Raw genomic sequence first — 26,983 nt, 5'->3', positions numbered from 1 at the left:
GAAGAGAAGAATATGGGAAAAGAGAGCTTGGTCTGTAAAGAAAGGGAGAGAAGGAAAGAGAGACGGGAATTACAGGAGGGAGACGGAAAGGAATATTCGAGAGAGAGAATAGGTATTACAGTCTGATAAGTTTCAAGCTTTTATTATTTTAAAACATAATATTATTTTGCAGAGAACACAGAAATACTAGAAACGGAAATATTTGCTTTCGAAATAGGAAGAATAAGGATTCCAGAATACGGCTCAACAGGACCGGAAAATTTCAGATTCGGAGCTCAAAAAAGACTTCCTTGTAGGTAATAATAATTTTATTCTTCTTCTCTTGTAGGTAATTCTGCCACCCAAAGCTATGTCCACCGAAATAGGAAGAATAAGGATTCCAGAATACGGCTCAACAGGACCGGAAAATTTCAGATTCGGAGCTCAAAAAAGACTTCCTTGTAGGAAATAATAATGTTATTCTTCTTCTCTTGTAGGTAATTCTGCCACCCAAAGCTATGTCCTCAGAGTTGAAAATCAGATAATAATAATAAAAATGTTTAGAAATTCGCTTCCCTTTTTTTAGTTTTTGTATGGGATTTTTTTGCCCAAGACCTTTTAAACTGGTTGATTTTGGTCCAAAGTCAGATAGTTACATTAAATATAATATTTGTTTTACTAAGAATTATTTTGTTTTTGATTCACTTCACATAATATTGTATTTTGAACATTAGTTCATAATACAAGTATATTACCTTCCCCAAAAACATACTACTTTGTTGAGAACCGCATCATCCTGGTTAAAAGTACATAAGTATAATAACATAGAATGCTATATTTTAGATAAATAATAAATAATTGAGAACCATATGATATTAGGTATTTACTTTTTAATGATCACATAAAAACAAACGCATATACCCGTACATATAACTTCCCTATTCTCCTGCAGGCGGAATTTATGATGGAAATAAAACTTTTTCTCCTTCGCCTTCTTCTTTATAATAAGCTATGCTTCATCTAATAAAAAATTAACTCTCATCCCTTCGATTTTACTCTCATTTCTTTTTAATAGATCAGTTGCGCTTACTTGGGTGATGTTTCAAAGTCATAGAGCAGGAAAAATGAGGACCAACGGAATTTTTCTTTTTCTTCTACGGCTTCTAGATACCGAGATAAATCGATTTAAATAATACCGGTAAATCGTGAAGTTTGACGTCACGGCATACGCTCCCGTAGGCGAAGACGTCATAATTCATGACTCCCGCTTCGTTTGTTTGTGCGCAAGCGTTCCTGCGCATTTTGACGTGAAATCTGACGATTTTTCACTACTTTTTACGTAGGAATCGACCATTTATTAATATTTTTTACCCATTTGCAACTCCTCCATTATCTACTAGAAGGAACACAAGTAACTACTCGTAGCTCTCACAAGCCCTAGAGCTAATTTATGAATAGGTACATAATTATCACGGAAGAAAATTGTGTGTGTGTGTTTTTTTTTCCTTGTAAATTCAAAACTACTTTCTCCTCTTTGTTTGTTTTAATTTTTCTACATCTTTGTGTCCCTTCCTTCTTCTCCCTCTTTCCTCTTTATAGCTTCTCAATCTTCCGGTATTTCACCGAAATACTTCGAATTACAATCTCTCTCATTATTTCATGTTATTTCCGCTGTCTCTGTTGACAATTTCCATTATTAATTTTCTGAAGAGAAGCGAAAATAAATTCAAGCGTAAGAAAAATATACGAATTGGTATTCGAAAAGAAAACCAGAATTTATAATTCCCACTGAATAAAAATATGTATCCCCTCCCTCCCCCTATCCCAAAAGATTTCTTCCGTATTTAAGAAATCCGGTGCTTAAATCTACCGAGGATATGTTAACCCCTTCTAGTCTTCATACACCAACCAGAGAATACACCAAGTTCATTAATAAATTAATCCTAGGCTGAATGTAATCGTTTCTCCTCTCCTCCAGAATTAGTATACCTACGAGTAAATACTTAAATTGGGTTAAATTTAATAGTGTTTTCCTGTGCTTAATCCATACGTATGCTAAATTTAATAATAACTAATCCGTACAAATTCTTCCATTGGGGTTAATAATATTTTAGTTTATATTTAATATACGTATAGGTACAAATAAACTATTTGGGAATAAATTTCTAGCTATTTATACAGTAAATAGGTCACCCCTGTCTTAGTACCGAGCTTGCCTTATCTCATGAGCAACTAAATTGCTGGTGGAAAATATTTTAATTACTTTTGAACAGCTTCATATTTCTCAGCTGTTTCCCAACTCCCCCCCCCATAAATTGAACATTTTTTTTATACACAGTGTATATCCGTTAGGTAGGGGAAGGAGAGAATCTCATTTATCTATTGGGTATTATTTTCAAGTAAATAAATATATAGGTATTATTATCTACCTACTAATGATCATTACCTAATTCATTAAAAATAGTTTCTCTACTTACGTACCTACCTATGTACAAAATACATATCTTGATTGTGTTGCACATTGCATATCTAAATTAGTTTCTAGGCGGACATACAATTTTTTCCCTATTTCGGTGTCTGGTTGATTCCCCATGTCAGACTTGACTGTGATTACTTTCAATCTGACCCTGTGGTGGGTCCCTTGTAATCCCAGTTTATCGCTCTCCAGGTTTTACTCAAGTAGAAGGTGAATCTGTATACAGTCCCGGTGAGGATTTTGTAAATAAGAGAAAAACATCACAACTGCCATTGGGGAATATAATATTTTCCCATCTCAGGCCCGGATTAAAGGAATACGAATCGTTATGTTTGAGATGAGAATTTTTTCCAAAATTTAAAATGGTTTGATAATGATTTTAATGACACTTTTTGTCGTGAGATTTTTTTTATCTTTTTTTTCGTCAATTTTTTTATTAGGTACTACATGTACCTACCGAATTCGAGTGTCATCAAGCCATTATGCATCCTTCTATTCTCTTTACTTTTTTATTTTATAATTATGTATTGATTGGTTTATCTTCTTCTTTCAGATATGAAACAATAAACAAATTGGTTACTTTATGTTGCATTCCAAATCGACGATCTCCTAAATAAAATTATTCCTCAACACAATCCTCCCCTGGTTCATGATTTTCTTTGAAAATTGTAAAATTTTGAATACAACATCTGTGTCATTTGGATTAACTTATATTTGCTCGCTGAAATGTTTTCATGAATAAATTTATTTTTCCTTTGACTAGATGAAGTTTGGGTAGGGATGTGAGTTTGCTTGTCGTCTTAGAAAATGTCAGTCATTCCTTCATTTAAAACTAGCCGTTTCTGTAGTAAAATCTAGAAATTCTTAAAATGAAGCTGCTAGAGAGTACCTAGGTATTCTCTATTTATTTACTGCAAAGAGAAACATGCATGCTAGCTTATTCTGTTCAATCATTTTCGTGTGATACAAAAATAAGCACGGAAGCAGCTAAAAGCATGATGGTGACATACCTATTTTCATTCTAAAAAAAAGCAAAGATGCTAAACAGGAAGAAATGGGATACCTAGGTATCTATAAAGATTTATAAATTTTCATTTTACTTTTGAGTTCCGTTTTCTTTGAGAAAATCCAGGATGTAGGGAGAAAATACACCAAGAGTGACACGAAATGCATAGTAATATACGGATGTCAAAAATGGGTCAATGGGATCTGAAGTATGGGTTACTTCCCGAAGATACGCTTTGAGGAAAGAAATGTAAATTATTGATTTTTTTTCAAGTAACTCTAGGTACCGATTGAAGTCTTATCTATGTGAACACTAAAGTTAAGCTACACTACGCGTCACGAGTTCCTGGACAGGAGACCGTTTGGGTAGGTCCTGACCAGTTTTTGACAAGCAGCTTTGGACAAGAAAGTAACTTTATGGTCCAAGGAACAGAAAAAGAAAACATCAACAGCATGAAAGTATAGTTAAATAAAAAGTAAAAAGTAACTTTATTTTAGAAATGTTATTATATAAAGAAAAATAAATAAATATTTTATTTCAATGTTTAATAGTGTTTTATGATATGTATTGTTAGTTCCATAAGTACGATTAAAAATATTTAAAATCATCCACCGCGAACTCATTGCAGTTAACGATTGATTCTCATAATAAAGTACGAGTATTATCCCTAAATTATTTTCTTTCTTTTCTGTCATCAAACTTAATACTATATAATTGAACAAAATAATAAGAATCTCTCAGTAAGAGTGAGAGTGAACGAGTGTAGTAGATCTGTAGATGTAATACTTTTATGAGAAAGAGAGTAGAAATAGGAAATGGTAGAATGTAGAAAAAGGTATTAAAAAAAAAAAAATAATAATAATGCATAACCAAAGAGAGCCAGAAAACATCCAGGAAGAATGGTTGATTTGAACTGAACGGGAAAAACACCTTGATTAAAAAAAAAGGTACGTAGGTAACTGATATCCATTTTCTCTGGGAGGCTTTTTCAATAAGATTCAACCTCAATTAAAAAAAATGAAATTTGATACAGTAAATAATACACAAAAATCCAATAAAAAGCGACAATGGAAGACCTTTTTTTTTACTTTTATGGGATGTTATACACTGCCTAGTGCCTAGGCAAAGCATACTTGCATAGAACAAAAGCATGAAACAAATTTAATAAAAAAAGGTGGTTTATCCCTTTCAAATAGAAATGTAGAAAGATCAAAGATCGCTTTGATTAATTAGATTTCGTTTTGCTTGAAGATGGTAAGATCAATTTTATTGCATGATACTCAATTGTGAAAGCAAGATTCTAATCAAATAGGAGTAGAAGAAAAAACTAAAAGCCTGAGAAAATGGGGGGTGAAGTAGTGGATAATACCTACTACTGTAGTTAAGAAAGCAGTTGGTGAATATTATTACAATTAAAACATACCTTTAGTCTTTCTCTCATATCACAATGAAAGAAAACTTGTTCCCAATATCTTCTTTTTCCTTTGTAAATCCTTGTTCAACCTGGATATTTTCTGTTGACATTAATGTACCCACTTATTACGAATAAAGGTATAAATATAAATTAATCAAAAGGCAAAATAAAAACACCAACAAATGTATTATAAATAAATAGTAATAAAAAAATTGACAAAGATATAATGAAAAGTGATATGTTTGAAAGTTGTTTTTGAGAGTAATTATCGAAGAAATATTCTTTGAATACACTCGTCAAAACTTGATATGTAGATATAGATAATAGTTCAAAATAAAATAATAACTTCGAATTCGGAAAAATATAAATATACTTTGTAAAAATGTATCTTCCTACAAGGTTTAAAATTAGGAGATGCTACAAGGATTTATAGAGAAAAAGCAAAGACAATCTGTTGAAGAATGAGTTGAAAATCAGATAATAATAATAGAAATGTTTAGAAATTCGCTTCCCTTTTTTTCGTTTTTGTATGGGGTTTTTTTGCCCAAGACCCTTTAAACTGGTTGATTTTTGGCTTACATTAAATATAATATTCGTTTTACTAAGAATTATTTTGTTTTTGATTCACTTCACATAATATTGTATTTTGAACATTAGTTCATAATACAAGTTAGTAGGTATATTACCTTCCCTAAAAACATACTACTTTGTTGAGAACCGCATCATCCTGGTTAAAAGTACATAAGTATAATAATATAGAATGCTATATTTTAGGTAAATAATAAATAATTGAGAACCATATGATATTACGTAAGTTATAGGTAATAGGTAAATAAAACATCCAGAAAAAATAAATATGAGGAAAATATGCTATGGGTATTATTTTACTGCTATATAAGAACTAATTTGAAGAATTGGACGTTAGATAAGGACTTGCAAAACCTTGTAGAAAGAATACTTATATTTGATAATTATATAGCTAACAGTTACATAAAATAGTAAATAATATACAATAAAAATACTTAATTTATGATATGTAAAGTTGATATGTATGATGTTCTAGCCCTAACTAAATTAAGTCCTTACCGAGTTTTAGACTTTAAATATGTTTTGACGACATAATTACAAATCGCATTGTTCCATTTCTCAACATAGTACCTACTTGGATAATTTACAATACATAATTTTGGTTTTTATAATACAATCACAAAATTACAATTTTCAGAATACAATCTGTTTTAATGACTTGGCCATGATGAAAATTTAATCTAAGAATCCAGTGTTCACAAGTTTTTCCAGGAAAAATTTAACGTCTCCTAGTTCTGAATCCTTAATACCTAAACTTTTCAACATGCCTAGATCTCCATTTTCAACAGCAATAAATACAGCGCGTAAGTGTTCCAAATCTGATCTCATTAAATGCAATGCAGCTCCGAAATCTTCAATAGTTTGTGATTCTGAGACAAGAATGTTAAGAAAAACAGTTGTGTTACTTTTTGTTTCCCTTTTTGTAAGGAACCTAAAGCACATTTACCATGCATTTAATCCTCGAAAGTTCTTTTTTTTTTTCAATGTAAACCTTAAATTAAAAATCTTGTTGCCCTCTAGAGTCTAGAGAACTGTGTAAAACTGAATTTGTATACAATCAAGAAAACCACTGTCTATTTCGTACTGATAGAATTGAATACTTCTGTTTTTTGATCCTTATTCTTTCCACAAGCATGCAGTAATTTATTGAAAAAGAAAATTCTATAGAAAAGAAATCTCACTGACCTGATAGGGTGATGGCAACTTTCTCAACTCCACCCAGGGGGGCTAACGCATCTCTGGCCTTATTTCCAAACAGCTTCTCCAGATAATTTGGTCCATGACTTGCTAGCAGAGATTGTAGAAAACTGGACGTCTCTTCAACAGGCGGCCGTTTAGCTGAAAATAAAGGGCAGTGAAATTACAATGAAAAAAATAACTGAACTATTGAAATATTTACCTACTTAGTTTTTATTTTATGTGAGCAGGATTCGTGGGATAAATGAATGGCTAAGAGATAGTCTTCATACACCAACCAGAGAATACACCAAGTTCATTAATAAATTAATCCTAGGCTGAATGTAATCGTTTCTCCTCTCCTCCAGAGTTAGTATACCTACGAGTAAATACTTAAATTGGGTTAAATTTAATAGTGTTTTCCTGTGCTGTGCTCAATCCATACGTATGCTACATTTAATAATAACTAATCCGTACAAATTCTTCCATCGGGGTTAAAAATATTTTAGTTTATATTTAATATACGTATAGGTACAAATAAACTATTTGGGAATAAATTTCTAGCTATTTATACAGTAAATAGGTCACCCCTGTCTTAGTACCGAGCTTGCCTTATCTCATGAGCAACTAAATTGCTGGTGGAAAATATTTTAATTACTTTTGAACAGCTTCATATTTCTCAGCTGTTTCCCAACTCCCCCCCCCATAAATTGAACATTTTTTTTATACACAGTGTATATCCGTTAGGTAGGGGAAGGAGAGAATCTCATTTATCTATTGGGTATTATTTTCAAGTAAATAAATATATAGGTATTATTATCTACCTACTAATGATCATTACCTAATTCATTAAAAATAGTTTCTCTACTTACGTACCTACCTATGTAGTGTTCCAAATCTGATCTCATTAAATGCAATGCAGCTCCGAAATCTTCAATAGTTTGTGATTCTGAGACAAGAATGTTAAGAAAAACAATTGTGTTACTTTTTGTTTCCCTTTTTGTAAGGAACCTAAAGCACATTTACCATGCATTTGGTCCTCGAAAGTTCTTTTTTTTTTTCAATGTAAACTTTAAATAAATTAAAAATCTTGTTGCCCTCTAGAGAACTGTGTAAAACTGAAATTGTATACAATCAAGAAAACCACTGTCTATTTCGTACTGATAGAAGTGAATACTTCTGTTTTTTGATCCTTATTCTTTCCACAAGCATGCAGTAATTTATTGAAAAAGAAAATTCTATAGAAAAGAAATCTCACTGACCTGATAGGGTGATGGCAACTTTCTCAACTCCACCCAGGGGGGCTAACGCATCTCTGGCCTTATTTCCAAACAGCTTCTCCAGATAATTTGGTCCATGACTTGCTAGCAGAGATTGTAAAAAACTGGACGTCTCTTCAACAGGCGGCCGTTTAGCTGAAAATAAAGGGCAGTGAAATTACAATGAAAAAAATAACTGAACTATTGAAATATTTACCTACTTACTTTTTATTTTATGTGAGCAGGATTCGTGGGATAAATGAATGGCTAAGAGGCAGAGCGGACCAAGTCCAAAAAAAGCATTTTGAGATAAATGGAGTCAAAGTTTAGGACTAGTCAAAGTTTAAATGGAGATAGCCATTTTGTTTTAGCTCTCATTTCAATACAACACTAAAGTCAAGTTCGCAACCAATATAAAAAGTAGATCTTTTCCAACGATATTGTAGATAACTCAGAAAGTCGATTTTTGGACATAGTCCACTCTGCCTTTTACAAATCAATAGATAATGAAAGTAGGTATTGTGTTTCAACTTCTTGTCCCACTACGTAGGTCCCACGAAATAATTTGCACACAAGAAGAGTTCGGTTTCAAAAGAACGATCCTATTTCAAACGACAAAATGGAAATTTGAGTTCATTGAGAACAAAGGCGAAAAAATTTCGAGATTTTTTTTTTCACTCACTTTTTGATGTAGATACAGTAAAAATGTACCTATATTTGGTACTGTATTATTGAACAATTTTTGTGCACTTTTGTAAAACTTCAAAGGACTTTTTAGCAAGGTAATAATATTTTTAAAAAAATCAAATTTATTCAATTTAAATAAATTCGAACGTACAATTAGGTACAATTAGACTGCCAGCTTAGTAGGACAGTGTCCCTTTTTTGCAAACAGATCAAAGATACAAAATCTCGAGAATTATTCAGAAGCTACGACAATGAAAAAGAAAGCTTCTTTTTGTGTTTTACCTAACCCTATAATAACAATGGTCACTGCTCAAATTGTGAAAGCTCCATTTTGTGTTCAACCTAACCCTATAATAACAATGGTCACGGCTCATTTGTGACAGCTTCTTCTTGTGGCAATTTTTTGAAAAAGTACCGAAATATCAACTCTATTGACGTGACTTCTGAACAAGTACCAAACTCACCTGCAGTGCAAAGCCTTGCATCCTCGTCATAACTGTCGGGGCAGTCAGGCGCTCCATCACACAAATACTGAATGGATATACAGGTGCCATCTCCAGGGCATCTGAATGGCTCGTAGGGGTGACAAGCCCCCTCTGCAACAAAGAAAGCTACGAGGCGTTAGCATCTTCAAAAATTTTACTGACGGAACGTTCCCACTGGTCGTTCGGGAAAAGATCGTGTCGTGCGTAGTGAGAACACTCTCATTTAAATTACATTGCTTACAGGACATTCGGAAAAAATCGGATGAAACTCACGACAAGTAGGAACGGACCTTTCGGTGTTCCGGACCATTGAATAACAGGTTCACCCAAAAGTACGCTGAATAAATCAGCAACAGTAGATTGCAAAATATTTGCTACAGAGTCTGTGAACTGAACAACACCTGCAGCACCCCAAGAAGTTATCCTATTTTAGAAAGAAAGAAAATTGATGGTTGGAGCTCCACCTCATCCTCACCAATAAAAATAAAATCATGTAGCATCTTCAAAAATTTTACTGACGGAACGTTCCCACTGGTCGTTCGGGAAAAGATCGTGTCGTGCGTAGTGAGAACACTCTCATTTTACATTGCTTACAGGACATTCGGAAAAAAATCGGATGAAACTCACGACAAGTAGGAACGGACCTTTCGGTTTCGGTGTTCTGGACCATTGAATAACAGGTTCATCCAAAAGTACGCTGAATAAATCAGCAACAGTAGATTGCAAAATATTTGCTATAGAGTCTGTGAACTAAACAACACCTGCAGCACCCCAAGAAGTTTTCCTATTTTAGAAAGAAAGAAAATTGATGGTTGGACCTCCACCTCATCCTCACCAATAAAAATAAAATCATATAGTGTAGAAAAAGAACTGACAGAATAAGAACTAAAACAAACAAATGGTACATAAGGAAGGAAAGACCCTGAGCTGTAATATAAAAGTCTGAAAAAGGAAACGAAAGTTATAAACGGAATCAACCAATCTAAAGATGAGTTGCTTTTGTGAGTTTCATAACTGAAAGAAAATTGACAGTTATCAAGCAATATTACCTTCTGTTTTGTTCTTTCTACTCTTTCTAGAGGAATCTAACAAAGTTGCCACTCAAAAGCTTCTGGGAAAAATATTTTATTTTATTCTTTATTCCATCTGGTTATTGTTTTGTTATTAAAGGATCTATTTTCCTCAAACTAATGCTGGCAGGTGTACAGATGTATCTAAAGATGAGTTGCTTTTGTGAGTTTCATAACTGAAAGAAAATTGACAGTTATCAAGCAATATTACCTTCTGTTTTGTTCTTTCTACTCTTTCTAGAGGAATCTAACAAAGTTGCCACTCAAAAGCTTCTGGGAAAAATATTTTATTTTATTCTTTATTCCATCTGGTTATTGTTTTGTTATTAAAGGATCTATTTTCCTCAAACTAATGCTGGCAGGTGTACAGATGTATGTATGTGTTAAATGATCATTCATGTCACTCAATTGATGTAGTAGGGGTAGAGGAAGAGTGATCAATAGATTAGTTTTGGGACACATCACTATAATTGCTGAGGGTGGACAATGGGGATATCCGTTCGTGACTTAAGCCTCCAGAGGATAGGGCAAAGTTCACTGTCAACAATTGAGTGACCTGGCGATTATTTGCGACGTCCATTTTGTAAAGTAATTTTTCATTGATTTTTTATTACCTCTGTATTTAGGTGTATTATGAGGATTATTTTTCCATACGTGTATGTGAGAGGTATGACAGACAGATAGCTTCGTAAGTATCATACTATGTTTTCGTCCTTCTGTATCGATTATGTACGAGTTGTTTGTTTTCATTGAAGAAGTTTCAAAAAGAAGGAATAATACATAAGCTTTTACAGTGTTTCGCCTTGGCGGGGCGGAGCTCTATCGCACTCCTTAATATGTCCCTGGTTTATCTTTCAGAGGGAGGAAGGACCATGTCTCTAGTAGGTATAATGTCTTCCTTCTCATAGAAAACCATCAGTACTATTTCTTGAAAGGTCCTTCCATTTTCCAAAAGCTCAAAAAACACACTTAATTTTTTTACCAGAACACAAAAGAACAAGTTATTGTTCCTAAGCATTATCTTTCAGAGGGAGGAAGGACCATGTCTCTAGTAGGTATAATGTCTTCCTTCTCATAGAAAACCATCAGTACTATTTCTTGAAAGTTCCTTCCATTTTCCAAAAGCTCAAAAAACACACTTAAATTTTTTACCAGAACACAAAAGAACAAGTTATTGTTCCTGAGCTAGGCTTCTTCTTGTATTCCTGTTGTGTTTAGTGTAAAATTTTCACCACCATGGGAATCATTAATCATCCCTTGCTTCCTGTGTTGATTTAACGCTGTAGAAGCAGGCTGTCTGTTTTTATACAAGGTGCACCAACAAATCGACCGGTTGTAATTTGCTCAAATTCGACCTCAGTTTTTGGCAAAGAAAATTGAAGATTTTTCATTATTAAATTCTTATTTACGTATACTTATTATTATTTATTTTTTTCAATTCAAAATTTCAAGTTATCTACTCTCAGTTTAACTATACGAGTACTTGACAGTATTTAGATTCTATACATTTTAGCTACTCGTCCGCCATAGTGAAGGTAGGTAGGTAAGTAGCGGTCATGCACGTCATTACAAGTGTAAAATATAATTCATAAGACTAATAAATTTCAGGACTAAAGAAGACAGTGATAGCAACAATTTGTGAAGAGGCTCTTAACTTTGCCTCAAATAGGCCATTCGGAATCATTAATCATCCCTTGCTTCCTGTGTTGATTTAACGCTGTAGAAGCAGGCTGTCTGTTTTTATACAAGGTGCACCAACAAATCAACCGGTTGTAATTTGCTCAAATTCGACCTCAGTTTTTGGCAAAGAAAATTGAAGATTTTTCATTATTATATTCTTCTTTAATTATTATTTTCGACCTCAGTTTTTGGCAAAGAAAATTGAAGATTTTTCATTATTAAATTCTTATTTACGTATACTTATTATTATTTATTTTTTTCAATTCAAAATTTCAAGTTATCTACTCTCAGTTTAACTATACGAGTACTTGACAGTATTTAGATTCTATACATTTTAGCTACTCGTCCGCCATAGTGAAGGTAGGTAGGTAAGTAGCGGTCATGCACGTCATTACAAGTGTAAAATATAATTCATAAGAATATTTCAGGACTAAAGAAGACAGTGATAGCAACAAATTGTGAAGAGGCTCTTAACTTTGCCTCAAATAGGCCATTTAAGTAAAGCTTGAAAGAAGAAAAATCAAATAAAATCAATACCTAATTACCTATTATCTACATCTAGATTTTATGGAATGAACAAAAAGGTAAAATTGATATTCATAGGGGACACCCTGTATATCTCATTTTCCTACCTCCCCATTTTCCTAATGTCTTAGTTTTCCACAGGATGTTACGGAGTCACGCGATGTTCTATTTTCCTTCTACCTTTCACCTGTTGGTCGCCTACTGTGTACCGCCCAGTGCCCCCTCCTTAAAAACGGAAGGAAACTTTCGGTATATCTTGTTTACAGGAAGGAAACGCTTTATAGCTGTTTCTTGGTCAGATTTAAATCTCGAATACCTTTAAACTGTAGGCAAGCAGTGTAGGCAGAAGTTGTTTATGATAGCTATCACTGCTATCATTAATAACTTGTTATCCTGTCAGAAGACACAATAGGTACATTAAACTCTGATAGGTTCTGCCAAAGATTATATCTAAGAGTCTCACTAACCAGGCATAAGGCGAACTAAAAGTTATTATTATTCTCATTAGCAGCATCGGCGCTAAATGTCCTTACTTGACATTTCACAGAGAAAAGAATAAAAAAAAAGATGTTGTGTCAACTTGCTATCTCAAAGAAAACACGACCTATAGGGAATTTCAATAATAGCAGGTTTTTTCCCTCGGAAAATGTCTGATCTTTACAGCAAAAGCCTTATTTGACTCTATTTTCCAGAGCTTTTCTTTTCTTCTTTTTTCTAATAGATACAGGACAGCCCCTCGGAAAATGTCTGATCTTTACAGCAAAAGCCTTATTTGACTCTATTTTCCAGAGCTTTTCTTTTCTTCTTTTTTCTAATAGATAGTACAGGACAGCTTTTTTTTTCCTGAGCTGGGAAAAAAGAGGTAAAGGTAACAATTTATTTTTTAAATCTCCTCCTGGGATTTCTTCTCTTCTCAAATTATTTCCTGCTACCTATTTGCAACCCTTCAGTAAATTATATCTAATATATAGGTAGATATCTAGTCCAGAAAGGAAATTGGGAAAGTTTCATTCGTACTTTTATAATGGCTGATGTATTTTTCTTTTTAGTATTATTATTTTGACCTTTCATAACTACATTGAAATCCTTTCCACCAACTTGTCAGAAAACTTCTTAATTGGCTTTGTAATGTGAAAATATCTCAGCTACGTTAAGTGCATGGGATCTGGATGAAAAACAGTAGATTTAACTTTTGATCTCCTATATAGGTAGATATCTAGTCCAGAAAGGAAATTGGGAAAGTTTCATTCGTACTTTTATAATGGCTGATGTATTTTTCTTTTCAGTATTATTATTTTGACCTTTCAGAACTACATTGAAATCCTTTCCACCAACTTGTCAGAAAACTTCTTAATTGGCTTTGTAATTTGAAAATATCTCAGCTACGTTAAGTGCATGGGATCTGGATGAAAAACAGTAGATTTAACTTTTCTATTTGAATGCTCTTCTAAAAAACCTCCTGAAGCAAAACTTCCATCAGCATTTTCCTCTTGCGAAAACCGATGCAGAAAGTCAGAACTTTAACCAATTATAAAACAGACAGACCCACGGGCCCATAACTTAATGTTGAAATGTTGGCTTTAGCCTAAAAGCATAATGCTTGAAAACCCTCCGAAACAACCAAAATTTGACCATTAACATGAATCATAATGGACTTCAAAAGATTTTCTGGTATTATGAAGAAATAATGCACATTTTACTGTTTGTATTGTAATGCCTAGGTTACTGTTATTTTATTCTAGAAAATATCCATGCTGAGACCAGAACTTCGCCCGAAGTACTACTGCTGTACGCCTTGATAATATAATTATGATCATAAACATTCCAAAAACATGGGAAATGGAAAAAATATTGGTTGGTACATTATAACCTGAGAAAAGAAAGAAACCAGTATTTAAAGAAAGGGACCAAATTGAACGAAAATATGTAGAAAATAAATACAATAATAGAGCTAATAACCTATATCATCATGTTTGTCACAGCTCTGTAAGCTGTAGCGAACCAAAATTTGACCATTAACATGAATCATAATGGACTTCAAAAGATTTTCTGGTATTATGAAGAAATAATGCACATTTTACTGTTTGCATTGTAATGCCTAGGTTACTGTTATTTTATTCTAGAAAATATCTATGCTGAGACCAGAACTTCGCCTGAAGTACTACTGCTGTACGCCTTGATAATTATGATCATAAACATTCCAAAAACATGGGAAATGGAAAAAATATTGGTTGGTACATTATAACCTGAGAAAAAAAAGAAACCAGTATTTAAAGAAAGGGAACAAAATTGAACGAAAATATGTAGAAAATAAGTACAATAATAGAGCTAATAACCTATATCATCATGTTTGTCACAGCTCTGTAACCTGTAGCGTGTCTCAAACTCACGATATTGTATAATAACAGGCTTACAGGGCAATTAAGACTAGAATTAAAATGAACGACGGAATTTTTTTTTTTAATTCCTAAATAAAAGCCAGAGAAGACAAAAACAACCGAAAAAAGGGTCATATTTCTGTTCATAACATTTATGAAGCGTGAAACAAAATATTCTGACAGTTCTTTTTTTTACCAATCTCTCCCCTTATCCAGGATCTAGGCTTTCTCTCCTGTCTTCTTCGTCATTAGCCAGGCTTACAGGGCAATTAAGACTAGAATTAAAATGAACGACGGAAAAATTATTATTATTTTTTTTTTTTTTAATTCCTAAATAAAAGCCAGAGAAGACAAAAACAACCGAAAAAAAGGGTCATATTTCTGTTCATAACATTTATGAAGCGTGAAACAAAATATTCTGACAGTTCTTTTTTTTACCATCTCTCCTCTTATCCAGGATCTAGGCTTTCTCTCCTGTCTTCTTCGTCATTAGTTCCCCTGTGTCTCTCTCGAGGTTAAATGTAATTTTCTAACAAGAAATTTATTTTAATAAAAATTCTGCTGTGACCATAATGTTTTCTTTTATGTCTGCGTTGTCGGTGTTATCTTTTGAGCTTAAAGCGTTTTAGCATGACTGTGGAGGATTAACAAATGGGGTATACATGAAACTCATGTCTGTGTGTAATGAAACGGGTGTCAGAGTTTGTTATTATTTAACTAAAAGAAAAAAAATGTCGAGAAGAATACAAAGAAGATGAAGAACAAGTAAAATGACTCGAAAAGAAAGTTAAATACCAAATGGTATCTAAAAGTAACAAAATGAGAACAGTGAAAGGAAATTTCGAACGCGGCGGTTGGGGTTTTGTGTCAACAGTAATTAATTTACATGCATCAGCATCAGTATGCATTATAAACTTTGAGTTTTCACCGCAGACATTACACTTTGACAAGGGTGGGTTGTGTACGTGTAGCAGTAGTAGAAGAAGTAGTATAGTAGTAGAAGTAGAAACTAATCGTAATTCTAATGCATTCCTCTTTCCTTATTAGTTTGTTTTAATATGTTCTTTTCTTACACGGGTATACCTACCTACGAGCCACTTTCAAACCTTATGGTACACAAAGCTTACCTATTGAATTGTTATGGCTAAATAATAATAATAATAATAATAATAATAATAATAATAATAATAATAATAATAATAACAACAATAATAATCCATTTATATTTCTTGGTAGATAAGGTTAATTGAAATATTTTGCACTTCCTTAAACATAATAAAACCAAGACTTGGATTAAACAGCGATAGATATGAAGGTGAAATTCCAATAAAAAATTGAGCTTCTGTTCACGAGCAGAAAGCAAAACTTCAAAGGTTCGGTTTATACTTGGGGAACAAATAGAACAGAGCACTAGTAACAATAATCCATTTATATTTCTTGGTAGACAAGGTTAATTGAAATATTTTGCACTTCCTTAAACATAATAAATCCAAGATTTGGATTAAACAGCTATATATATGAAGGTGAAATTCCAATAAAAATTTGAGCTTCTGTTCACGAGCAGAAAGCCAAACTTCAAAGGTTTGGTTTGTACTTGGGGAACAAATAGAACAGAACACTAGTAACAAGAGAGAATACAAAAGCAGGATTTCAAAGAAATACAATTAAATAAACGATGAAGAAATGTTTCCAATTTATTTCTTGCAACCAAGTTATTACCGGTAAGCTTTGTAAAATAAATTAAACACAATGAGCAAAAGAAGGGAAGGAAAAAGAGCGACCGAACGGATATTTAAATGTAACTCTAAAAAAGGTTGAAAAGAATAGAAAGGATAAAGAAAGGAGTGTAAAAAAGGGTGCAAATAGTTTCTCGTATTCGATGGAAAAAATGAATGAGGTCAGAGCACTATTTTCTTTATGACTGATACTTTTACAAAGGTTCTTTCAGTACTTGTTACACTGAAGGAAATAGGGTGAGAAAAAAATAAGCTTTTACTCTTTGAACGTTAACTACTAAGGAAAGGGAAAAGGTGCACCTCGAAGCTACATAGCTCATTTTAATAGTGATAAAAAATAAAATAATAATAATTTCAATCGCCTTGTCACAAAAGTGTTGTTTCTAGATCCATATAGGTACCTATCACGATAAGTAATTAAAATTTATTTTATATGATTTGACTTGGAATCGAAACACCATCTTTCAGATCCGAAAAGGTAGTATTATGATTAATAGTGTGTATGGACTTATTTATTTACATTATGTAACTGACAGCTGACACGATAGATACGTCGTTGTCCGTCTTACTATGGCGGAAAAGGTGGACCTCGAAGCTACATAGCTCATTTTAATAGTGATAAAAAATAAAATAATAATAATTTCAATCGCCTTGTCACAAAAGTGTTGTTTCTAGATCCATATAGGTACCTATCACGATAAGTAATTAAAATTTATTTTATATGATTTGACTTTGAATCAAACCACCATCCTTCAGATCCGAAAAGGTAGTATTATGATTAATAGTGTGTATGGACTTTTTTATTTACATTATGTAACTGACAGCTGACACGATAGATAGGTACGTTGTTGTCCGTCTTACTATGGCAATTCACATTGCTAAATTGACAACAAGGGGCAATCAGAGTGCTATTGTGCTAACGACACTCTCGACCTGATAGTAGGTATCAGTGATCGCTATATCATTTTATACTGACCTAATGATCACTTTACCATGAAATCTAAGGGCCGAATTCGTAATCATAGGAATAAGTTCACGGTTTAGCGTGGTGGATTTTGGATGCGTAGGTTGGTGGGTCGAGTCCCAGTCAAAACGTAAAATTAGCTGAATCAGCTGAAAGTATCAGTGATCGCTATATCATTTTATACTGACCTAATGATCACTTTACCATGAAATCTAAGGGCCGAATTCGTAATCATAGGAATAAGATCAAGGTTTAGCGTGGTGGATTTTGGATCCGTAGGTTGGTGGGTCGAGTCCCAGTCAAAACGTAAAATTAGCTGAATCAGCTGAAACTACAGTAGAATATATAGGTTAAAAGTAAACATAGCCCAAAGAAACCTAAAAATATTGGATAGATCCAGCGGTGTTTTAATACCATAAGAAAATAACACCTCTAAGTACCAACAAAGTTTAAAGTGTAGGTTTTCCCATAAAAATTTATAATAACAGTACTTCACACAACAGATTTTTTCTCTTTATTTAGAAAATTTATGGTCAAATCTAAATAAATATACACACTTTTCTTGCGAATTTATTCTACCTAGACGTTCCCAACAACGAAGGAATATAGGTAATAGAAAATTTAGTTTTTATATACCTATACCTACAACTTGTACTATAGTTCAAGAAGATTACGTAATTGTTCGTTGGACTAACTCAAAACTACATTTGATTTAAAAAGTAAACATAGCCCAAAGAAACCTAAAAATATTGGATAGATCCAGCGGTGTTTTAATACCATAAGAAAATAACACCTCTAAGTACGAACAAAGTTTAAAGTGTAGGTTTTCCCATAAAATTTATAATAACAGTACTTCACACAACACATTTTTTCTCTTTATTTAGAAAATTTATGGTCATTCTAAATAAAAATACACACTTTTCTTGCGAACTTATTCTACCTAGACGTTCCCAACAACGAAGGAATATAGGTAATAGAAAATTTAGTTTTTATATACCTACCTACAACTTGTACTATAGTTCAAGAAGATTACGTAATTGTTCATTGGACTAACTCAAAACTACATTTGATTTGAGAAAAATTACTATACTAAAATTGGAAATAACTGAATCAAATTTATAAACACATTCAACAGGGTATAGTATTAACGATTTTCTCTTTTGAAAAATACGACAATTTTCAGTATGGTACGTTAAAAAATATTTTTAGATATGCCTTGTTTTAAATTAAATAGAAGAAAATAGACGGTAAATATTTGAGCGAAACAACATGCAACTTACCATTTCTTTTGAAATTAAAGTGATCATAAAATCGACTAAGTTCAATGGAATGAATATTAGAAACGAGGTAGGAAAGAACGAAGAAATATATAAATAGATGGTAAATATTTGAGCGAAACAACATGCAACTTACCATTTCTTTTGAAATTAAAGTGATCATAAAATCGACTAAGTTCAATTGAATGAATATTAGAAACGAGGTAGGAAAGAACGAAGAAATATACCGTCAATAGAGCCATTGCTTAGCTCGGTGGATTTCGACTACAAAGGTTTTATTCTTCTCACACGTACGAGAATGTTTTACCTCTTATTATTGCAACATTAAACCAACGCTTGCGCTACGGTGCAGGATGCGTCGCGTATAGGTTTTGCTGCTTTTGCTTCATCTTCGGTTACGTATAATATTCCGAAGCATATTTTTTCGTAAAGGAAAAAAAGAGTAAGGAGATACGGGAGTAAATTGGTCAGTAGTATCATTCCAGATCTAAAAGACGAGTTCTAATTCAATTCCAAGTTGTTTTGGAAGCGAAAATACGTAACTTGGCCTGTATTTAACACATTCAGGACCGGTTGGGCCGTACTCACCTGGTTTTTCGTTGTGTACATATAGAGTACCTAGTAGATATAAACAGATACTGAAATCTAGGTAGCTACCTTGAAAAGCTTTGGGAAAAAAATGGGGACAATTTTGCTGAAAGAGAACCAACCACTTGGTGAAGACATTGGGGATAAAATTTCAGGTTGGAATTCAAAATTCATTCCAGATCTAAAAGACGAGTTCTAATTCAATTCCAAGTTGTTTTGGAAGCGAAAATACGTAACTTGGCCTGTATTTAACACATTTAGGACCGGTTGGGCCGTACTCACCTGGTTTTTCGTTGTGTACGTTGTGTAGTAGATATAAACAGATACTGAAATCTAGGTAGCTACCTTGAAAAGCTTTGGGAAAAAATGGGGACAATTTTGCTGAAAGAGAACCACTTGGTGAAGACATTGGGGATAAAATTTCAGGTTGGAATTCAAAACTGCGACCTCCTGCTTACGAGAGCACCCTAATCTATAGTTGATGTCGAACATGTCTGCCACAACTTGTCCTTAATCATAACCATGAAACATGGAACTTTGAAGGAGTTTCTAGCGTGCTTGTCTCAAAATTCAACAGATAGGTAATCACTTGGGAATAATTGCTTACGAGAGCACCCTAATCTATAGTTGATGTCGAACATGTCTGCCACAACTTGTCCTTAATCATAACCATGAAACATGGAACTTTAGAGAAGTTTCTAGCGTGCTTGTCTCAAAATTCAACAGATAGGTAATCACTTGGGAATAAGGGAAAGTTTATGTCAAACTATTCCGACATTCTTCACCCCAGATGATCGTAAATGAAATGAGCTACCCTTCTGTTCCACTTTACACTAGTTTTACTTTACACCAGCTCAGTTTAGTAGGGTAAACTTTTTACGAGGGTCCTAGGGCTCTTGAAATTATAGTGGTCTCAAATTCAATTCGGTTCAGTACATTATTAAATCCCCTATGATAATTGTTATTTTTCTGAAAATATTGTACAGTAGAACCTCGGTTATATCAACCTCCATTATACCAACTCCAAAAATCGGGGTTTTCCCCTATATTTCAGGGAAATCCTACTCTATCAGAGGAACAGATCATCAAAAGTGTTCAAATAATGAGACTAATGACGAAGAAAACAATATCGTAGATGTGTTTTTTGTTTGTTTCTTAGTTTTTTTTTTATTTAATTTAAAAATAAAAGGGTATTTCTTCCCTATTTTGTTCTTTTGTACCACTAAATTTGGCCCTATTTTCATTGTTTTCAAGGGAATTTCGATTATATCAACTTCTATACAGAATCTCGATTTTATCAACTACCCTCGGTCCTAATTAGTTGATATAATCGAGGTTCTACTGTACTTATTACCCATTAGGTACGTACCTAAAAAAATTATCATAAAAAAATAAGGTCTATTAAAAATTAAAATTAATACCATTTTTTGCTTTCGATTATATCAACTTCTATACAGAATCTCGATTTTATCAACTACCCTCGGTCCTAATTAGTTGATATAATCGAGGTTCTACTGTACTAATTACCCATTAGGTACGTACCTAAAAAAAATTATCATAAAAAAATAAGGTCTATTAAAAATTAAAATTAATACGATTTTTTGCTCAAAAGGTTTTTTTTTTTTTTTTTTTTTTTTTTTTTTTTTTTTTTTTTGTAGGGTAGGACCGTTTCTAGCTTTTTATTTTATAACCTGTGCCTTCTGTACCTATGGAAGGAAGGGAGTGAATTTTCAAATTGTCAGGAATCAGGTTAATCCCAAACTCCTCTTAGGTACTAATTCTGTGTGGACTCTGAAGGTAAAAGAGGACTTTGAATAATATTAAACTCTGGAAATTTTCCAGAGTTCAAAGGCATACACATTGATATATGAAATTTAGGAGATGACAAAAAATAAAAAACTTGGTGGTACGTTCCAAATAATTTAACTTTATCTTGAGTTAAAAATAATTACCTACTTTCAAAGGAACGAAATGGGGAAAAATTGAATTTCCTTGGAAAAAAATTCAAATCTCCAAACAAATTAGGCAGGTACATAGGTACTGATTTTCTGTAATCACTACGGGCTAAAAAATTCCCGGAGGGACGGACCCTGCTTGTTATTTTATAACCTGTGCCTTCTGTACCTATGAAAGAAAGGGAGTGAATTTTCAAATTGTCAGGAATCAGGTTAATCCCAAACTCCTCTTAGGTACCAATTCTGTGTGGTCTCTGAAGGTAAAAAAGGACTTTGAATAATATTAAACTCTGGAAATTTTCCAGAGTTCAAAGGCATACACATTGATAGGTATATGAAATTTAGGAGATGACAAAAAATAAAAAAACTTGGTGGTACGTTCCAAATAATTTAACTTTATCTTGAGTTAAAAATAATTACCTACTTTCAAAGAAAAGAAATGGGGAAAAATTGAATTTCCTTGGAAAAAATTCAAATCTCAGCGGCAAACAAACTCTCCGCTTCTTACTCGAGAAGCAAAAATGAGCAGGAATTGCATAGCTCTCTAAAACTAAGGGGCATTTTATTCATATAATTTTGAGCTTAAAAACGTACAAAATTTACTAACTCCTGTCCAATGGGTCGAATAAATAGGTAAATTATTAATAGTTTTTTTTTCTACTTTCACATCGGTAGTAGGTAGGTCACAATAAGATTTTTTTTGTATGAACCAAAAATTTCAGCACCTTATAAATTACAAGGGGGACAATCATTCCTAAAACGACAATTTACTAACTCCTGTCCAATGGGTCGAATAAATAGGTAAATTATTAATAGTTTTTTTTTCTACTTTCACATCGGTAGTAGGTAGGTAACAATAAGATTTTTTTGTATGAACCAAAAATTTCAGCACCTTATAAATTACAAGGGGGACAATCATTCCTAAAACGACTCTCTAGAAACTCTAGATCTAGATACCTAAATCGGTAGGTAAACTGAATGAAAATAAGAAGGCTACCTGCCTCTAATTGTATGGGCGCCTGAAAACTAATTAGTTATGCAATGTGTTAGCTTGCCATATCAAAATGTGCGTTTATGGCATGAAGAACAGCCTGATTATTGTTTTTTATTTCTTTAACAAAAACAAATTATTATATCCATACTGTTTTGACATCGAAAATTCAATTCGGTTCAGTACATTATTAAATCCCCTATGATAATTGTTATTTTTCTGAAAATATTGTACAGTAGAACCTCGGTTATATCAATCTCCATTATATCAACTCCAAAAATCGGGGTTTTTCCCTATATTTCAGGGAAATCCTATCAGCCTCGCTACAAGAAGATAGCGAGTGAAACAGCCTCACTACAAGAAGAATGAGTTGCAGCGAGTCCAGATTGAACTGAGGAAGGGTTTTGACGAGGCCAAGTCTAAGGTGAGTAGCGATTCGCTTCGATAGCGAGTGAAACAGCCTCGCTACAAGAAGATAGCGAGTGAAACAGCCTCACTACAAGAAGAATGAGTTGCAGCGAGTCCAGATTGAACTGAGGAAGGGTTTTGACGAGGCCAAGTCTAAGGTGAGTAGCGATACGCTTCGATAGCGAGTGAAACAGCCTCGCTACAAGAAGATAGCGAGTGAAACAGCCTCACTACAAGAAGAATGAGTTGCAGCGAGTCCAGATTGAACTGAGGAAGGGTTTTGACGAGGCCAAGTCTAAGGTAAGAGCCCAAAAGGGAGGGTAACGCTATTTTACGGTCAGTAGCTTCAGTAAAAAGTAATACTTATGCGATTAATCCATTTGTACTTTCCTTATCCTATAGGAAGGGGAAGGAAAGTAATGTAATCGGGTCAAAATTTCGATGGTCAGTTTTTAGTGCCAAAACACGTTTTGAGGTCCCTGGAGCCTAAATCCAAAGTTTCAGCCATTGGTCCGTGTGTATCTGTGTGTCTGTCTGTCTGTCTGTAAACAAAATATCTCGAGAACGGTAAGAGCTAGCGACTTGAAATTTGGTATGTAGCTGTCAAATGTGATAAGGATGCGACACGAAACTTTTGGTTAAGATCGGTGCATTGGTTGGCGGCATTTTACCGCTTTTTGGCGGTTTTCGGTCTAGTTTAACAATATCTCGGGAACGGTATGAGCTAGAGACTTGAAATTTGGTATGTAGTTCACAAATGAGACAAGGATGCAACAGAAAAGATAGTTAAGCTAGTTAAGATAGGTGCTGCGCTTGGCGGTATTTTGACCGCTTTTGGACGGATTTCGACCGTTTTTTGGCGGTTTTCTTTTCAGCTATACCGACTAAACGGTTAGAGATATGGTAAAAGTTCGGGTAAAATTAAAATAATACTCAAATAAGCATCATTCAATAGGATAAGGAAAGTCGTGTGATGTTCACACCAGATTTTTTACATAACGCTAAATCAAAATTTTGAAGGTGTACCTTCAAAATCAAGCCCCCCCAAAAATTTAGGCAAGAACCGCCTAAGATTTTTTACATAACGCTAAATCAAAATTTTGAAGGTGTACCTTCAAAATCAAGCCCCCCCAAAAATTTAGGCAAGAACCGCCTATGAAAACGACTCTCTAGAAACTCTAGATCTAGATAAATCGGTAGGTAAACTGAATGAAAATAAGAAGGCTACCTGCCTCTATTTGTATGGGCGCCTGAAAACTAATTAGTTATGCAATGTGTTAGCTTGCCATATCAAAATGTGCGTTTATGGCATGAAGAACAGCCTGATTATTGTTTTTTATTTCTTTAACAAAAACAAATTATTACATCCATACTGTTTTTACATCGAAAGGTCTAGATTTCAGGCAATCTCAAATCTCGGCTCGAAACTTTTGCTAGTTATTGCTTAGGTACTTTGACTTTTTAATTCGAAAGCGCTCACTAATGTCGCAAGACATTAAAAATAAATTTTAGTTTTGGTCTGAAATAAAAGTTTTTATCACTTTTTAGAGAGGGAAATATTTTTGAAATTAGAAAGTCTACAATGATAATACTCATCACGGTCGTAAAGTAGGACAATTATCAGCTGAAAACTGAAATTTTAACTAAACAGAAAAAAAATACTAGGTAGTCCTTGGTTTTTTCGAAAAGTTAGAAATAGGTAAGCAAAATCTGTTCGTAATAATAACGTGATTATAAGGAGTAATTATCAGTCACCCATTTCAAAGTAGGTACCAAGTTTATTGTTTAAAATGTGTTAATTTTGGGCGGAAAATAGCCCCAAATTTCCTTAGAAACTTTTTGACACAGTTTTGTGAAAATTTGCATTCAAAGTATCACATTTTGTTGATAGCTTCAAAGTAATATTCAGAACTTTGTTGCTTCCTAATCGCTGAAGTATAAATACACCTACTTAAGTAAAAATTTGAAATAGCTTATAATGCAATATTTGAAATGAAATACCTAGCAATATTTGAAGAAGTACTTAAGTACATAGAAATTATTAGTTCACGTATAGCTTATAATGACTGTCATTGACCTTACTAATTCCAGGCTATTCTGAAAAGTTGAACACAGAGAAGAGAGAAGAATTCAAAGAGCAACGCACAATTTGTGTTCATGCATATTCGTCAAGATAATGACGTATGTTTATGTACAAAAAAATTTCCATGTAGGTATAATGTACAAAGGCGGACTGATATATTACAATGTAAATATAAACGATTATGTGGTAAACAAGGAGTATTTTAACAGAGAAGAAAACAAGAAACAGAATATCAAATGGGAATAATGTTTAGGGATGGTTTGCACTAACGTTTGTCAATGTTTGCTATCTTTTTGTTATTCAAATATTTAATTAAAACCTGGTTTCGGTATAGAGACGGGGGAAAGAAATCCTTTTTCTTCTAAGCCCCGAAAATAATTTATACAGAAGGTACAGGATACATGGTGATTTGGTGATGGTAGTCTCATCAAATTAATTTAAAAATCAAAGTAATAAATAATTATTATGTAAAATTCAAATGCATTCGTTAATAACAATTTTGATCTCTAAGGGTACTCAGCGTATTCAAAGCATTACTGATAAGCGACGACAGTTCCCAATATTAGCAGCGTGGTTTCACCCTTTTACAACAAATTTAATAAAGTAATTAAATCACCGTTAAACACTTTTTACGGGTCCACTCTACATCACCAAATAAGTTTAATTTTCAATAAACACCTACATGTCTAATTAACATTTTTTGTCTAAAAAAACTGTTAATTAGACTGAAATTATGTTTATTCGTGGTTCATAGCAAAGAAGAAAAATTCCTTGTGAATGGATTTGTAAACTTATGAGAAAAGAAAAAAGTCTATAACCCAGGTACGATGTTGAATGACTAGGATGTTGATTGTTGATTCGGGAGACCATTTGATTCGTTTCCGGGGTCTTCCTGAAACACAGCATCCGAGAGATCAAGTCTATCCATTGGAATGGAGCAAGGTACGGTTGAAAATACGGTTTTGGTATCCACTTGATCGTAATACTGATCTGTGGATTTTATTGCTGAAAAAGAAAAAAATAAGAGAGCTTTACTTTGAGGCTTATTAAAATTAGTTCTTAAATTGTATGATCGCCTGAAAATACCCCTAATTATACAATATATGCACATCATAAATAGTGGATGTGTCCTTCTTGATAAACACAAAATGATATTTTACAAGTATGGAAATCAAAAGAATAGTAACATTTAGACTCAAAAATATCTGCAAAGAAATTAAAAATATGCATTTATGTATTTTATTTTATTATATAGGTATTTTATTTCATTATAATTATATGTAAATTCTCTGTCTGGCGCAATAAGAAATAATAGAGAAAACTCATGTCTGGAGAGACCCAATAATATTTTCAAATAGAAGCCTTATCAGTTTGCTTTTATCATTTTTGCAATATTCCTGTGCAGTCGTTTCCTGCAGACAAATGTTCATTCTAATGTCTCTATCTGCAGTAGCTGTATTTTTAGTCCCTTCTGTTGGAGAAAGCCTAGCACATTATTTTTCCGCTTACTTACGTCGTAGTGTATTGTAAGAGCTAATAAATATGCAAGTGCGTTTCTACTTGAAATTTATGACCTAATAATTGTAAAATTTGAGACCTCAAAGCAGCTCATTTCGGGAGACGCAAAATTTTTGAATTCCAGATGAGGTCTCTGCAATATTAAAAAAGCTGTATGGCATCTGCTACCCTAAGTAGGTGAAAGAGTATGCCTTTTGAGAAATAACTAATCGAATTTGGTCGACTTTAGTTTATATTCATTGTTCTTACCATCTTTACTTTGAGTTCCACTCCGTCGTATGGACGAAAGCAGTCGATTTTTCTCGCACATGAGGACAGTTTTGTAGGCGACACGATACTGTTTGTTCATAATGACATATATGATAGGGTTAATACATGCTGACAGGTATAGGAATATGTACGATATGACATGAAGCCCTGAAATCAGAAACAGAAATGCGGTTAATATTTGCTGTTAGGGGTCTACAATACAAGACACAGGGCAAAGGGGCTATTCAGTATCATCGGGACAGAATAAACAAGTTATTGTATTATCATGGGAGGTTTTATCCTCCGCCATTGCTTACGCCTATTTATGGAAGGTAATTTATGTGTTTATAGAAAGTAATTTATGTGATGACAGGTTTGATACGATCAATATCGTCTTCAGTAACGTAAGAGAGGAAGAGACCATCCGTTCAGGTATTGCTTGCTCCTTTGAAGGCACTTTCTTTATCAACAAACATCATAGCATAAAATAT

General features: G+C 33.3%; 2 protein-coding genes across 10 annotated transcripts in view; both read right to left on the bottom strand.

Annotated features, from left to right (window-relative positions):
- Positions 1–5,454: 5,454 nt before the first annotated feature.
- LOC103505449 (IDLSRF-like peptide) lies at positions 5,455–19,011 on the bottom strand. 4 transcript variants are annotated; one of them, XM_026820785.1, is made up of 5 exons: positions 18,926–18,988; positions 18,704–18,792; positions 9,050–9,181; positions 6,649–6,801; positions 5,455–6,332 (listed from the first exon to the last, which is right to left on the bottom strand). In XM_026820785.1, the coding sequence occupies exons 1-5, from the start codon at positions 18,940–18,942 to the stop codon at positions 6,139–6,141; spliced, it is 585 nt and encodes a 194-aa protein (XP_026676586.1). In that variant the 5' UTR covers positions 18,943–18,988; the 3' UTR covers positions 5,455–6,138. The 4 variants fall into 4 exon arrangements, with proteins under 4 accessions (XP_026676586.1, XP_026676584.1, XP_026676587.1 ...); XM_026820783.1 differs by having other exon boundaries at positions 9,050–9,196; positions 18,926–18,986; XM_026820786.1 differs by lacking the exon at positions 18,704–18,792 and having other exon boundaries at positions 18,837–19,011.
- A 6,410-nt stretch (positions 19,012–25,421) lies between these two features.
- The window catches only part of LOC103505448 (G-protein coupled receptor moody-like), a 29,796-nt gene continuing 28,234 nt past the window's right edge, over positions 25,422–26,983 (bottom strand). For 5 of the 6 annotated variants that reach the window (XM_017442423.2, XM_026820780.1, XM_017442422.2 and 2 more), the window contains 2 exons: positions 26,493–26,660; positions 25,422–25,730 (listed from right to left, as the gene is read on the bottom strand). In XM_017442423.2, the coding sequence (XP_017297912.1) occupies positions 25,564–25,730; positions 26,493–26,660 (335 nt within the window). In that variant the 3' untranslated portion in view covers positions 25,422–25,563. The remainder of the gene's footprint in view (positions 25,731–26,492; positions 26,661–26,983) is intronic. The other variant, XM_017442424.2, reaches the window with a different exon arrangement.

Source organism: Diaphorina citri, unplaced genomic scaffold, assembly GCF_000475195.1.
Source record: "Diaphorina citri unplaced genomic scaffold, Diaci psyllid genome assembly version 1.1 scaffold175, whole genome shotgun sequence".
Classification (NCBI taxonomy): Eukaryota; Metazoa; Arthropoda; class Insecta; order Hemiptera; family Psyllidae; genus Diaphorina; species Diaphorina citri.
Note: the sequence above shows the minus strand (reverse complement) of the source record. Positions and strands in the feature narration are given on the sequence as shown.